Source organism: Pseudonaja textilis, chromosome 12 (assembly GCF_049901715.1).
Source record: "Pseudonaja textilis isolate UNSWEBS1 chromosome 12, rPseTex1.2, whole genome shotgun sequence".
Lineage (NCBI taxonomy): Eukaryota > Metazoa > Chordata > Lepidosauria > Squamata > Elapidae > Pseudonaja > Pseudonaja textilis.
Genome location: NC_142001.1, coordinates 5871464 through 5886860, shown reverse-complemented (window position 1 = coordinate 5886860; position 15397 = coordinate 5871464). Strand labels below are relative to the sequence as shown.

The 15397-nt window shown below is 44.6% G+C and overlaps 1 protein-coding gene and 1 long non-coding RNA gene across 4 annotated transcripts in view; one reads left to right on the top strand and one right to left on the bottom strand.

The window, feature by feature from the left end:
- The window catches only part of LOC113437888 (heat shock factor protein 3-like), a 30661-nt gene extending 20496 nt beyond the window's left edge, over nucleotides 1-10165 (top strand). For 2 of the 3 annotated variants that reach the window (XM_026703085.2, XM_087940911.1), the window contains exons 9-13: nucleotides 2292-2525; nucleotides 4400-4505; nucleotides 5866-5931; nucleotides 8327-8393; nucleotides 9678-10165. In XM_026703085.2, coding sequence (XP_026558870.1) covers nucleotides 2292-2525; nucleotides 4400-4505; nucleotides 5866-5931; nucleotides 8327-8393; nucleotides 9678-9967 — 763 coding nt within the window. In that variant the 3' untranslated portion in view covers nucleotides 9968-10165. Of the gene's footprint in view, nucleotides 1-2291; nucleotides 2526-4399; nucleotides 4506-5865; nucleotides 5932-7570; nucleotides 7634-8326; nucleotides 8394-9677 lie in introns of all 3 variants that reach the window. The other variant, XM_087940912.1, reaches the window with a different exon arrangement.
- LOC148124771 (uncharacterized) lies at nucleotides 6411-8828 on the bottom strand. The gene is made up of 2 exons (XR_015745048.1): nucleotides 8427-8828; nucleotides 6411-7851 (listed from the first exon to the last, which is right to left on the bottom strand). It is a non-coding gene; the product is annotated as an uncharacterized LOC148124771 (long non-coding RNA).
- Nucleotides 10166-15397: the final 5232 nt, after the last annotated feature.

Here is a 15397-nt window from a genome sequence, read left to right as displayed (position 1 = left end):
AGGAGGGAGGAGGGAAAATAAAATGAATATAGTGTAAAGGGAGAAAAGGGATAAAAGGCACCAACTTCTGACTCTTTAAGTACAGAAGATAAAAAAATTACAACCACAACTTTTTGTTTTTACACAATGGTATGTACAAGCCATTTCTACAACAATAAGCCTATCTAGTTAACAAAAACAAAAACAAAGTTTTATATTTTTTTTCATTGCAAGCACAAAATCTGGAAACAATTTCAGAATAAAAACAAGGTTAGATATATTCTCCTCTTTGGATAAAAGAATCAATTTGACCATCTGCTTCTCTTTGCTGTGAGGAGTAACATATACTTCTGTTAACTCATTCATGATTATTTATATTATTTCATTTTTTTAAATCTAAAGGGAGAAAACATTTTTTTTAGTTTTGTTATTTTATGAAGTTTAAAAAGTACTCAATATTATATATAAAACAGAAGAAAACCCTTCATTTTAAACCCAAAACACAATGCTACTTTAAAGCTTTCATTCAATTATATATATCACACATTGAATCCAAATCTCTCCCTTGAGTTTATCCTCATTGAATGAATCTTTTTCTTCTTTTATTTTTAAAAAAGTATTTTACAAACTTTGGGAATTATTCAGCATTACATAAAAAGACAAGAGGACATAACATTTACAAATTCATTTTATACATACAAAGCTAACTTTCTTTCAATACATATATCAAACTTCCTAACTAAGTCATTAAATGTAAGTCACTCCCTCCAGCTTATCTTCGCAGAATGAAGTCCTTTTCTTCTCAGGGGAGTCTGTCCAGTCTCTTCCTTCAAGAAGTTCTCAGCTTTATTTATATGCATGAAAAAAAGCGTCCAAAAGTTGTTCTGTTAGACGTTGTAAATTAACCTGGAGCAAATCCTTGTGGATTAAAGTTTCCTTGTCTTAGATGACTATCGTATCTTTTTTTCTCAAAGAATTCTCGATCTTGTTAGTATACATGAAGAAGAACTTGACCTCTTGAGAGTTGTGAATTTACTTGGCATTCTTGTGTCAGTTGCACTGGGAGCACCATAGTAAAAAAAAAAAAAAAGTTGATATCAGATATCAAAGGCACACTTAGGTTATTTGAATTGACCGGCATTTGTGGAGTTGATACAGTGGGTTGATAATTTTCTACACCTAATTGTGTCTCTTGTTCTTTTTTAATATCCACTCTATAATTAATATCTTCTAACTTATTTGTGAAAAGAGCAATTTTCTGTATGGACTTTTTTAAAAGACTTTTTAAAGACTCCCGCTCAGATTCTTCATAGCTCCCCCTGGTGCTCGATTTTTTTAAAATTTGTTATTTATTCCTTTTTCTAGCCAATCATAGTTCATGAAAATTGGCAAATTTCAACCCTTAGGCCTATAGATTACTTTAAAAGTAGTAGATTCAAACCACAGATTTTATCTTTATATTTCAAGAGAAAAAAATATTCCGTGCTTCCTTCTTTTGACGTCTCTTAACAACCCTCTTCCTTATGGTTTAACAATAAAGAGGACTCAAAAATGGTGTTCAGAGCTTAAAAAAGAAGTTATAGGCTGAAACTAAAGAGAACCTCTTTTAACTAATAGAATAATGTCATGAAATGATTTAAGAAATGAAGGGCAAAGCTTACTGTCCATTTAAAAAATAAATTCCAAAATGGCTGTTTTATCGAACAACGACGTCATCTCAACCCCTCCCCCCAGCTTCAACTCACCAGCTATTAGGAAGCACTTTGCAGGCTGTTGCTGTTATCGGAGGATCTTGAGGGATGGTTCTGAGACTGTCCTTATCCTAGGAGAGTCAAATAAACAAAAGCAAGCCTGTTCCTTCTGTTGTTGAGTTGGAAAAATGACAGTCCAGAGAGAAGAGATTCTCTGGGTGTGTGTCGGTGCTGGCTAAGTCTGCACCAGAAGTCCATTGGATTCTGTTTTAAAGGAAAATTAAGGCAAAGGTGCCCTATGTGGGTCTCCAGACAAGTATGAACCAGGACTGATCTTACTTAGATTCCAAGATCAGTCCAGACCATTAGGGACTCGGGGAGAGGGAATAAACATGCTGTTAGAAAAGGATGCAAAACCAGTTCTGTAGCCCTGCAGAACTGTATGGATGTTGTGATTTGATTAGAGAATTTTTTCGCCCTTTTAAAATGGATAGATGTCAGCAGTGCGGGGTTCCTGTTGGAAAAATAGGGTTCTCTCTACTTTGGGGTGCTGTGGGAGGTGTTTTGCTGCACCATTTGGAGAAAGTGAAAGTTCAGTCTGTGCCTGTTGTGTGTTTTCAGGAAGGCTCCTGTGCCCACCCGAGAAGGAATTCCCACTTGTGGAACACAAGAGACCCCTGAGCCAGAAGTGCCCCAAGGGGACCGTTCGGTTCAGCTCACGGATGGCCCCCTCCAGTCCAGTGCTATGGAGTTGCACACTCCACAAGTCAGCGCCAACGAAGAAGCCGCAGCCGTGATCGATTCCATCATCAGTGAAAACCAAACCATGGCATCAAGTGACTCTTTCCTTGACAGGTGCGTCTGCTTTCAGAGAGGCAACACCTGGCAGGATTATCCCCTGCCAAAGAACCATGGCATCGGGGGAGGTTAGCCTGTTCCTTGCCACCCTTGACAAGGACCTGCCTGGCATCAGACAGCAGCCTCCCCCAATTTATTATTATTATTATTGTTTATTAATGAAACGCTTGTTTTTTCCCTTTGTTTCTGGAGCTGTTGTCTCCCTCATTCTTCAGTGTCCCTTTGGAAGGGAAAAGACTTCTGAGTATTTCTCTTGAGCAGCAACTGTAAATTCCTTGCTGGATTCTTCCTCCTTATTTCTCCAGTGTAAACTGCTATGAAAGGAACCCTCGCTTCCCATCCTGTATCCAGTAGAATAGAAATAGGATAGGATAGCATAGCATAGCATAGAATTAGAAAACAAATAGGAATAAAGAATAGAGGATAGAATAGAATAATTTTGTCGCTTTAAACGTACGCTAATCAGTATACATTAAAATGAAATTTCGTTGCATACACCTTTCAAAGGGTCACCACCTCAGTATATACTACATAAACATGAATGAATGAATGAATGAATGAATGAATGAATGAATGAATGAATGAATGAATGAATGAATAAATACAAACATGCATATACCTACATATATTCTATGATACAAATACAACACAGTCTAATCCGGATGTATACATGTATATGGCGTGAGAAACTAATCTTGTGAGTTTACCAGATGAATGGCCTAGGGAACAAAGCTGTTCCAGAGTCTGGTAGTTCTGCCACAAATACTTAGAAACCACCTCCCAGAGGGCAGCAACATAAACAGCCCGTGAAGTGGGTGTGCAGGGTCTCTAACAATGCTTTGAGCTGTAAGCTCATAGCGCTTATAAGCAGTATCCTGAATAACAGGAAGCGAGCTTCCTATAATCTCGGTTGTCCTCACCACTCTCTGTATGGACTTTCTATCTGAGGCTCTGCTGCCACTAAACCAAACGGTGATGCAGTTTGTTCAAATGCTGTCGATCGTGCCTCTGTAAAAAGTGGCCAGGACAGAAGGAGAGAGATGTGCTCTCCTCATCCGACGCAGGAAATGCAGGTGCCAGTTTGCAAATGCTTCACTAAGGATGACGTGTGGAGAGACCAGTTCAGACTGTTTGCTACCTGCACCCCCAGATACCCTTTAATACTGTTCACCACCTCTACAGCTGCAGCCTTGCAACTGAGTGGAGTATGACTATGCGCTCTTTCTAAAATCTACAGTGATCTCCCTTGCTTTATTAACATTTAGAACCAGGTAACTTTTATTGTACCAATCCATCACAGCCTTCACCTCTTCCCTATTAAGCATCTTCATTGTCGCCCTGGATAAGCCCCACCACTGCCGTGCCATCCACACACTTCACAATATGGTTCGTAGCAGATTTGTCACAGCAGTCGTGGGTCATCAAGGTGGACAGTAGCCGAGTCCAGACACAGCCCTGTGGGGAACTCAAGGAGACGGAGTTGGAAACGTCCAACTCGCACAAACTGGGGCCTATCAATAAGGAAATCAGGATGAGTCCACTTACACAAAGGAGTGTTAAAACCTGACAGGCCCAGTTTATTCACCAGAAGCTGAGGAATGATTGTGTTGAGCTAAAATCAACGAACAGCATTCGCACATGAGTATCCTCCTCCTCCAGGTGCGCCAAGCTAAGACGAGGCGCACCCTCTATAGAGCGGTTCTTCCGATAGGCCAACTAATCTAGTAAACTAAAGGCCGCCTGCTACCCCCCCCCCGCCCCCCGATCCAGTTGGCCCTTCTGAGTTTCTTCTTGGAATGTAGCCCAAAGGGCACCTTCTCCCTTCGGCCTCTTCCTCTGTTCCATTTATATTTCCCTGCTTCCCTCTGCAGAGAAGAGATCCAAGACTTCTTGAACTGTATCGACGCAAGTCTTGAGGAGCTTCAGGCAATGCTCTCCGGGAAGAAAACCCACCACGCTCCGGAAGCACTGACGGATGTGAGTCCACTCTCCTGTGCTGATTCCTTAGCTGGGCTGTGGCCCGTCTCTCCCATTGCCTAGGGAAGAAAATCTCCTTTCTTACGGTGTGGGAGGGGCATCCTTAGAGTTTGCCAATGTTCTAATGTGGGGAAATGCTCCCCTCCCAGCTGTGGCCCTGCCTTGCCCCAGAAAGGGGTGGGGGGGTCTCCCCGGTTGCTGCTCTCTCTCCCTTCTCTGCCTTCTCTTTCTTTCCCTCCCCTTTAGGATCAGGAAATTCTCCAAGCGCCCCTGACAGCAAATGGGGGGGTCTTGGGAAGACACCCAACTTTCTGTCAAGGGTGCTTGGAGAATTTCTCTGACACCTGGGGCTGACCTAGGGAGCCAGCCTTCAGCACACACACACACACACACACACACACCCGGTGCCCTTCTGCCTCCTTGCTGCCTTCTCCCAGCAGAATACGGCCAGCTCTGTGCCTGCTGAGCCCTCGGGACCAAGCACGTGGCTTCTCTACCTGCGCTTCTCTACCAAGTTCAGACCTTGTGCTTCTCCCCTGACCTCAGAGGCCATAACTTGCCACAACCCCTCTGAATCAGGACTGGACTAGTTACCCTGTTCCCCTGTGTGTCTAAAGCAGTTTGGGGCGTCCTTAAGGGAACTGAACCCTTAAGGGAGGGTGAGGTGAGGAGAGGAAGGGATGAGGTTCCCTTCCCCTCTCCTCAGAGACCACCTGGATGAGGCCTCACAAGGATAAGGGCAGTCTAACCTCACACACACACACACACACACACACACACACACACACCCAATAACTAGGTTAACTCCCTTCAGGGCGAGTCAGATTCGGGGAAGAGGAATGCCCCTAAGAAAGAGGAGTCCAGGTGGATTTGCTCTCCGTCGGGCCCAAGAGTAGGAGAAGAACCAGGAGCTTTACAGAGGAGGTCCAAACTTCAAAGCATGAGATTCGTCCTGATCATGGCAGCGGTTGAGCAGTGTGGAGTGGTGAGGGCTCTGCCAGTGGACAATCTCAAGCAGAGGTTGCACAGCTGTTTGTTTGGGCTGGTCCTGTGATTCCTGGCTTGTGGGGGGCGGTTGGGGGGGGTGGAGTTTGTAGCAGAAGACCTCCAGGTTCCCTTTTTATGATTCTGTTTATTTATTTTTTATATTTATATGCCATTTCACGCATCTGCTAACATCATCTTTAGTCTCAGAGCAGTGACAGCACTTTGGCTAACCTGAAGGAAGCTTAATTTAATTTTTTTCCCCTAAGTTTAAGCCTTTGATTGGTCTCAGGAGAGGCCCTTGTCATATTTTTGTTGTTTTAAATGGTTTCTAATCAAATCAAACAAATCAGATTGCCTTCCTTTCTGCCTCCAGACCTTCAGTCCTGAGCTTCCTGTGTTGGATTCAAGCATACCAGAAGCTCCTCTCAGATTGGAACAGGTAGATAGTGGGTCTTCCTTGGCTCCTGGGAGGGAGGGGCGCGGTGAATTGGGGAAGTGGGAAGGTGGGGGCACTCTTGGAAGACGGTACCAGCGTGTGTTTCTTTCGGATCAGCAAAGCTGCTTAGAAAACGCTGGACCCTGAACAGTGGAATTTCAGGAATACCTTTGCCAGGTGAACGCAGTAGTAGAGAAAGAGAGCAAGAGAAAAGCTAACCCCCAAGGTTAGCTTTTTTAGCGTCATTATACCTCTTTTCATAGGAACTTTCAGCAGATCACAATAATCGAACCATTTCAAACTGGTTTGCATATTTGGTATAAACCTGATTTGTGAACTATTTTAAGTCAGTTTAAGAACCTGTCCAGTGGATAAAGAATAAAGGTGGGTACTGAAGGGTTGCTGAAGGTTTTGGGGAGGTTTTCCTCTTTCTTCTCCTTCCTTGTTCTTTTTTTTGTTAATGAGAAAAAAAAACAAAACCCCAGTCAGTCATAAAATAAAGCTACGGGGCAAATCCGTGGCTTGATTGTTCCCTGTTAAATGGGCTCCCCGATCTGACTTCTGCATGGGGGGGGGGCGGGGGGGGGAAGGATGCCCACCAGGACTTTCTTTTGGCTGCCATCCCTGTCCTGGAGGGCATCAAAAGTCCAGCTGCCCACAGTCCCTTTCTTCAGACCACAGACCTGTAGAGAGACTGAGGAATGGGCTGCCGGTGGTCAGTCTTTGCTCCTTTCAGGCACCGAGTTCAGCGAAAAGCAACTTTAGTGTTGTAACTCGCCCAGAGAGACGGGCAGGAAATAGATTGAATGAGTGAACCAGCCTCCCAAATGGGCGTTTGTGCTATCGATATTCCTGGCTGAGCTTCTGAAAAGGTTGCTTTAAGCTTTTCCAGCGTGGCGCTGTTCGGATAGGCGAGCTTCCGTCATTCCCACGGAGGCTTTGGAATGCTAGTTCTGTCCTTCTTTTCAGGAAGCCAGAGGAATGAACATTCAAAGCGAGTTTTTCCCTGTCGGTTCCAGCCCACGGCATGGATTCCCCGGCCGTGTCCCCACTCTCTTTCCCACCTCTTTCCTTCGGAAGCCATAGAGCCAGCCCTGTATGCAGCTCAGGTTCCTCACGGATTAGAATCGAGGCCTGTTCTGGGTGGATGCTCTTCAGGGGCTTGTAGGGCCCGCTTGTGCTAGTGGTTGATGTGGTGGTGCTCGGTTTACGTCAGGCCATTGAGGGCTCAGGAGTGATTCTGCCATTAGTTTTTCACCAAAGAAGCCCGTTTGAAAGCAGAAGATCGTTTTGTCGGGACTCTGCCTGGCTTGGTGGGGGTTTAATCACTGGTGTTTCTCTTCTCTGTTTATTAGAGGCGTTTTCCAAGGCCCTGACAACATTTGGGTAGTTGAAGGCTTGGACTCGGGCAGATAAGCCTTTTCTTAGGCTGTTCAGCTCTAATTCTGTGTTCTGCAAGACTGTTGTACTCTTATGATCAGAACGTAGCATTTTATTAGCATCCCCAATAAAAAGGTTCAGGTTAAGCAGTTTTCAATGATATTGTGATAAAGAGACTTGTGCCAAATCTAAATTTTTTTGTCGGCTGAGTTCTTAGAAGAAAACCCATTCATTTTTCTTTTCAAATGAGCTCCTTTTTCAGGATGGTTTGGATTCTGCTAATTGGAGTAAAACTCTGATGGCTTCCACCAACGACCTGGACTTTGTAAGTGGCGCTCAGGAGAACTGTGTTGGACCTCTGCAGCACACAGGTCTCCTAGGAGGAAATGGGAGTGGGACGAGGGGCCTTTGGCTTCCAAAGGAGTGTAGAAGGCTGAGGCAGGGCTCCCTCTGTTTCCAGAGTTTGTGCTCTGCAGGCAGCCTGTCCAGGCTTCCTGGAGAGACGCTGTGGCTGGCCAAGTTGCTATGTTTCAGTAGAGAGTCCTGAAATGAAACGTAAGCTGTCAGGTGCTTGCAGTGTTCATTCTTTTGTGTGATGCCCATAAAAGTATAGTTTACTAGAATTATTTTTATACTTATATCCTTATTTTTTTAAAAAAAATAATTACAGCACTCAATTGCAGCAGAAATACGAAAACAAGCATTTCTAAATATTTCTGTTGACCAGCTGTAGAACAGATAAAAAGCAAACACCAAGATGTGCTGTCAGCCAGGGCACTTGTGGGAAGCAACGATGGTTTAAGTTGAGTGTTACCAACTGAAGCTGGGGAGGCAAAGTCCTGGCTGGGCTGTTATAGCCAGAGTGATGAGCTGATTAAAGGGAAGACAGGAGACACAATTAAACCAATGAGAAAATGCAGTTGGCTCTCTCGTCTTGGCGTTTTAAAAAAGGTACTGTAGCATTTGAAGCAAATATTCTGATAAATATTTTTCTGTGCATTTGTTTCTCTTTTTTTAGACAGAAGCCTTACCAGCAAACTTAGACGCAGATGGGATAAAGAATGAGGAAACCTCAGGGAAGAACGGTGAGAAGGACAAGACATTGAGACTTGTCTTACCAAATCAGTGTGGAGAAGCTAACCGGGGTGGATCCGTTCCCTTTCAGGTCCTGTGTGGCTTATAACAACTGTTCCATGGGAGTTGGTGGAAGGACTTGGACATCACCTTCCATAATTATGAGCCCACGCGGTTCAAAGGGGCTAGGAATTCAAAATGTCAGACTCCGGTCCATTTAAGAGCATCCGGTCGGGAAGAGCCGTCCCACATGTGCCCAAATCTGCCCCTGGCTCACTGGGTTTCATGCACTGCCAGAGGGAAACATCCCCGAGCACCCGCGCTTTCCCCGTGCAAAACTTTATTCTTGGCCTCTTGTTCTAGTTCGAAGTTTTCTTTGGGTTATAAGGGGTTGAGTCTTTTTGTGCTTCTTACGCAACATTTGGAGAGCAGAGAGAGGAAAAGAGGAATCGGACCTTGTCCAGTGGAAGGTTGGGACTTTCCTTTCCGAAGTGCAATCCTATTTTTAAAGGCAACTCGGCGTGAGTGGACCATGCAGGACCACCACCACCCCCCCATCAGCTCTGTTTGGGTTTTTGACCTTTCCCTGAAATGCTTCATGCACCTGAGTCTGAGGCCTCTTCTCTGGGGCTGGAAATCGAGGGGACTGTCACCAGAGGAGGGAATTTCACAGGAAATACTTTTCAGAGACAAGATGGGAGCTCCAGCAGTGAGGTTGAAGTTGCCAGGGTGTTGTTGGGTTTTTTTTTTTTTTGGTGGGGGGCAAAGTTTTTGATTTCCTTACCCCGCCCTCAGTCCTGGTGGTGGTGACAGCATTCCTTTTGCTAACTTCCTGTTTCTAGACTTTGGCCTTCTCTTTGGAAGAGGGTCAGTGCTGAGTCAGCTGCTAATTTATTTATTTTTTAATCGATTGCAGTTCTGGTAAATTGACTTTTGTGGTAAAATAACAGTACATTGAAGGAATAGTCACGATAGCCTTGGAAGTAACTGTGGCTGGTTCAGGCAAGAAGTCAGATACGGAAGGTGAAGTCTGTTTATTGCGGCTCCTGTAACCGGCTGGCGGCTTCTGTTGGTTCTTCTCTAAGAGCAACAGGCAGGCCTGAGTGGCCTTGTGTTTCCTCCTTGGGGCAGCCTGTCGTGTGACTCAGGCGGCAGACCTTCCCTCCTCCGGGGTCTTCTCTGCGCGGCGGGGGCGGGGGCGGGGGGCTGCTTCTTCCCAGGACTCCACAGGCCGGCATGAGCATTTAGCTTAGCTAGTAACTATTCATTAACTAGCTATTCTCTTCCACCCCCAGACATGCAGCTGATTCAGTATCGGGGGAACCCTTTGCTTTCCCTGTTTGAAGAACCGCCTTCCAGTGAGGAAGACGTCCGCCTGGAGAACGCCAGACGGCATCTGCTGGGTCCCGTGGAGAGCAACGAAGCAGCGCAGCGAGTCACCGGCCCAGAGGGCCAAATGGACGGAGCCCTGGATCAGCCTCTTCTCTCAGAAGACATGAACGGCGAATATAAACTCTTCCCTCTTCTGCTTCTCAGCCCCGTGGCAAATTTCATAGAAGAGGCCTCAGAAATAGAGACAACTTGAATCACTGACCTTTCACAAAATAGCATCTTTTCTGTGGAAAAAGATTCAAGAACCGCTGCTGGTCGCAGTTCTGCTTTCCTTGCTTTCTGTGGCTGAATTTCCTCCATAAACAAGGCAAAGCTATTTTTACCCGCACGAATGTAGTGTTAGGAAGGCAGCTGCAAGGCTGAAGTTCCAAATTGCACTGATTTTTTTTTTTTTTTAAAGTAAAAAAGAGCAAATTTCAAATCTCCTTTTGAACTATTTTATACACAAATATGCTATAAATGAGATTAATGTTTATATCTTAGTGTAAGATTTGCATAGGGTTTTCAGGTCATTTGATCCCATAATCGTCAATATTATCATAATACATTTATTTTTCTTCCTGAACTGTTCTGTTAAAGATAGCAAGTATGTTAGAATTATGTTGGGCGTTTTTTTTGTTTGTTTTTGGTAACTAATCTTCCTTTGCTCCAAACTTTTGCCTCAGTCCTCACTACTCTGACCTTTTATGTATTATTTACCTTTAAGTTCTCCCTCTAATTGTTGCAAGTAACTTCTGTTTCCTATGGCAAACAATATATTTTTAACATTTATCTTAAAATAACGGTAGCATGTCTGCCTGCTGCATATTTAGATACTTCGATGCTCATTGCATGTCGCACCTTCTGTTCCCAAGATGTGGCTTTCTCACGAATAAATAATAGAATTATCCAAGAAGAAGTACCGGTATACCATCAAAGCCACCTTTGCTCTTTAAGTCAACATTTCCTTGCATAGGCCTGAACCCCGATAAGGTGTTCTGTCCAGGTACCGCTGGCAGGTGCCCTTCTGAGGCTTGGGACCTGATGCCCACGGGGTTTGCTGGTTCCAGCGATTTTCTCCCAGACTGCAGAGTCTTCTGTGCCCCCTGCCTTCAAAAGCGGAATTTAGAGACCATTTAGCATGTTGGGATAAATAGAAAGATTAACCTCTCTTCTGGATGGGCAGGACATCTCCTGAACTTGTTTGGCCCTTTGCCCGTAAACAAAATATAGTGGCCAAATCCAGCCACCCAACATCCCAGCAAGCGTCACGAGTGCCAACCCTTTAATTCCACATCATCTTTGGGGGCGGAAGAACCATAGGGATTGGAGCCAAAATTCCCACCTTAGCTCTCCTGTAAGTGGTTTAATCACATAATTACCTTTAAAATGAAAGCTTCCTTTTCAAAATAACCTGTCTGTCTGAAAAATTGATTTAGGGCTTTCGATTTCATGGGTACCGATAATCCTCAATTTATGACTGGTTGCTTAGATTGGAATTATGATGGACCACCTCAAAAGGTTCTCTTTAATATATTGGAATATTAATATTTTGTTCAAAAAAGCTTCTTACGGACTGGTTCCAAAGTTCTGATAGCCAGCATGCCCCCCAGGAACGTCGCATGACTGCATTTGGATGCTTGGCAACTGGCTCTTTGTTTACGGCCGTAGCCCACAGTCACATGACCAGTTTATAACAAAATCCGGCACTTCTGCTTTTTGGCCAAAACACCCCACAGCAAACCGAGTTTGCTTCAGACTGCTGTCAAAAGTTGTAAAACCAGGTTGGTCATGCGATACAAGCATTATGACTGTCAACAATGTATGACTATAAGATAGGAAAGCTCCATTGCAGTCATAATTGGAGGACTCGCTCTAATGAAAACCTGCATGGAGTTTTGGTACTTGGTTTCAAAAGTGAAAGAATTTGGAAGGGAACGATGATGAAAACTCAACATTTCACTGGTTTTGAGCCGTCTGCTCCCAGGAGCGCTTCCCCCGAATTTCTCTGTGCCAGATTTTGTAAACTTCCCATCGCCATGGCTACAATACATAAGCAAGAAGAACTGGTTTGTGTCATTAAACCCCAATTTTATTGGACCAGGAGATCTGAGTTTGCTTGCTCAGATGCCCAACTCCCTGCGTTCTTGATGGTAGGAGCTGAATGATGAGTGAAGCTGAGGAGGTGAGTGACTGGTGCCCACTCAGTCTGTGTCAGGTACGGTTGCACCAGCAGAAGCTGAACAGAGGCCCTCCAGGTCATGGATGTTACCAGTAAGTCCAGCAGAAGTCTTGTGAATGTAGAAGAGCCATTAGATTGCAGGCTTGCTGCCTCTGGGCCCTGTGGAGGAGAGAATCCCCATAGGCTCTGTCCTAGAATCTTGTGTTTCTCCCAACCATCTCCCACTGATGGCCTTCAGGTTGAGATGTTCTCATGCCTCTCCAACAGGACCTCAGGTCGTGGTGTGCGACTGGGCATCATCTGCTTATTGATCCTACTTTGCCCTGAATTGACAGACGATCTGTCCCAGCAGCCTCATGTAGCTACTACATAGGATTAAACAGAAAAGACCAAACCCATGGGCATCCCGCAGCAGATTGCTCAGGGTCCAAATATTCCCCCTCTCCCTACTCACAGGACCTATCCATTAAGAAATAGAACCAGCAGCATAACATTGTGGATGGTCCACAAGGATACCGGGGTTGAGAAGAGTGGTCATGCTCCCAGGTCACTGTCACAGAGGTACATGAGAATAGCTGAAGGAGTTCCTGTCCCAGGCCTGATCCTAAATCCCAACTGCCCCAGATCCAGGTCATCCATATTCTAGAGGACCCTTTGTGATTGCAACAGTGATAGGATGGGAAACAAGAACCATGTTCATCATAGGCAAATGGGAAGTTCTACCCTTGGGTAAGGTAACAGAGAGTAGCTGTTTTGCCAGTGGTGTATGTGCAATGTTGGATTCCCATCAGTCACGATCTGAACATGAGTCAGCCATGATACACCATTGCCAAAGAGCAGACATGGAATAGTTGCGAAAGACTTAAATTCTGCTAAGGTTACACCCTTCCCTGCAGTGTTGATTGAGTTTTCAAAAGATGACTCCCCGTTAGCGTCCAAGTCGATCGATTACATTTTTATTACTTTATAAGTAACCCAAGGATGAACTTTCCTCCTCTTTCCTCCTATTTTCACCATAACAACCCTGGTAGGTTGGGCTGAGAGAGGGGTTGGTTCAAAATCCACCAGATAGCTTTTATTCCTAAGGCAGGACTAGAACTCGCCAACTTCTGGTGATTGGCACAAGGTCACCCAGACAGCTTGATATAATTATCAAAGGACTCCATGTCGCACAGTGAGTGGGTAAATTGATTCAAGGACTCAGTGGAAGGAGCCACAATTGTCTCCTTCCACAGCTTCATGCGGAGGAGGAAGCCTGATGGGATTTGGCTGTGGGGCTTCATGGCAGCTGCAGGGCTGCTTGCCAATCTGTGCTGCTGTCATGCTCTGGGCAAGAGGATCTGCCTCGGCTTCTGTCGGGATGTGAAAGAGTCCAGGGACCCTTCAGCAGTGCTGCTTTGGCCGAGACACTTATTTCTGCTTTTCTTTTGACAAGCAAAGAACCAAGTTCCCTTCCAAGGCATCCAAATCGCATTCACGGCACAAAATGTTGAATGAGGGTTCCTCCCAAAATTGATCCTGTGCACAGAGAATGAAAGGATGAGCTTTCCGTTTCATCTGGAAGAAAAGCTGAGAAGCAAGCAAACTTCTAACCTGTACCAACATGGGTTTGCCAAAAAGAGATGGTGCCAAGCAATCTTCATTCTTTGAAACAACTAAATTAGTGGACCAGTAAAATGCTCTGGACATAGTATACTTAGATTTTAGTAAGGCGTTTGACGAAGTAGACCACAACCTACTTCTTAGTTACTTAAGAAAAATGTAGACTAGATAGCATCACCACCAGATAGATTTGTAACTGGCTGACAAACTACTCAACGGGTAGTCCTTAATGGAACTATATCTACATGGAAGTAAGCAGTGGGGTGCCCCAAGTTTCAGATTTGGGCCCGGTACTTTTCACTATCTTCATAAATGATTTAGATGAGGGAATAGAAGGAGAACTCATCAAATTTTCAGATGACACCAAGCAGGTGTCATCTTCTTGAAAGCCTCCAGTGATGGAACACCCACAGCTTCTGGAGGCAAGTAATTGCATTGATTCGTTGTTCTCACAATCAGGAAATTTCTCCTTAATTCTAGGTTGAATCTCTCTTTAATGATTTTCCTCCCATTACTTCTGGTCCTGCCCTCAGATACTTTGGAGAATAGATCGACCCCTCTCCTCTGTGACAGTCCCTCAAAAATTGGAAGACTATCATGTCATGTGTTATGCATGGGGTTGATGGAAGAGGCAGGATACTCAAGATGGTGAGAACAGCTCTTTGTTGGTACACAGAAGTGAAGTGGCTGCCTAGGGAGCTGTCAGGCAGCTCAGCCACTGAGGTTCCTCCAATTTCCTGCCTGGAAATTGGACCAATTAATTGAAACTATTATTTTTCCCGCCTGAATGACGGACTTGGGTGAAGCCTTCTATTCAAGACTTCACTCCTCGTTAGTATATTTAACCTCACCCTAGTTCTTCTCTTTGTTAGAATAGACATTCCCAGTTCCCACAACCATTCATCGTATGCTTTAGCCTCATCATACACAAACGTTGAATGTCTCCTGTTCTTCAAGTAATTGCAGTCATATAGTTGATTACATCACTACTTCAGAAATGGGAAACGAAAATGGCCAGGACTGTCCCTCACTGAATGTGCCCACTTGACATAGTGGAAATAATTCCTGCATTCACCAGGAATCGTAAAATTGCCATTACATCAATGGCTCTTCCTTATTAATCACTCTCTATAAACTACTCCGGTTTCCTGGAGGAAAGAAGAGTGTTGCAATTGTGAGGGAAATACACCCATCCTTTTAAAAAAGTGTTTCCGTTTGTGCGTCAACCTCTGCAAGCTGGTGTCACCCCAGGAAAAGGAGAGGCAACTGTTCCTCTGGTTAGTATCTTCTCTCTTTTGTAACTTAAGCAATCTTAGCTCTCACACTTTGCCAAGACAACCTCAGCAGGTCTGCCAGACGTGAACAAAGTGAAAAGGATGTTGATCTCTTGCATCGTGAGAAGGCTTGGCTGGTCTTGATCAAAAGCTTGGGTTCCCCAACGAGATAGGGAAGTTGGTGCAGGTTTCCATAAGGCCTTGAGTTCTTTTCCATTGCATTTACCCAGAGTAGAAGAGCAATGTAGCTTTTAGAAAGAATTGTGATGGATGTCACACTGGCAAATTCCATACAATAGAGAGTAACAAAATTACAGAGCTGGAAGAGACCTTGGAGATCACCTAGTGCAACCAACCTCTGCTCCAGCAGGGGACCCTTTACCTGTCAGCTCTGAGATTCGGCTGCCAAAAATGTTACAAGGAATGAAAGGGGGGTGGAGGAGTTGGAAAGTTCAAGGTTATTTCGTACGTCGCATTAAAAAAATCCAGCTACGGTTAATTGGTTCTTGTGTTTAATGAAGTGTAAGAAGTGGGAGGAGAGAAGGTGGATTTTGTGAAACGCATTGACATGCCAGAGCTGTTCCTA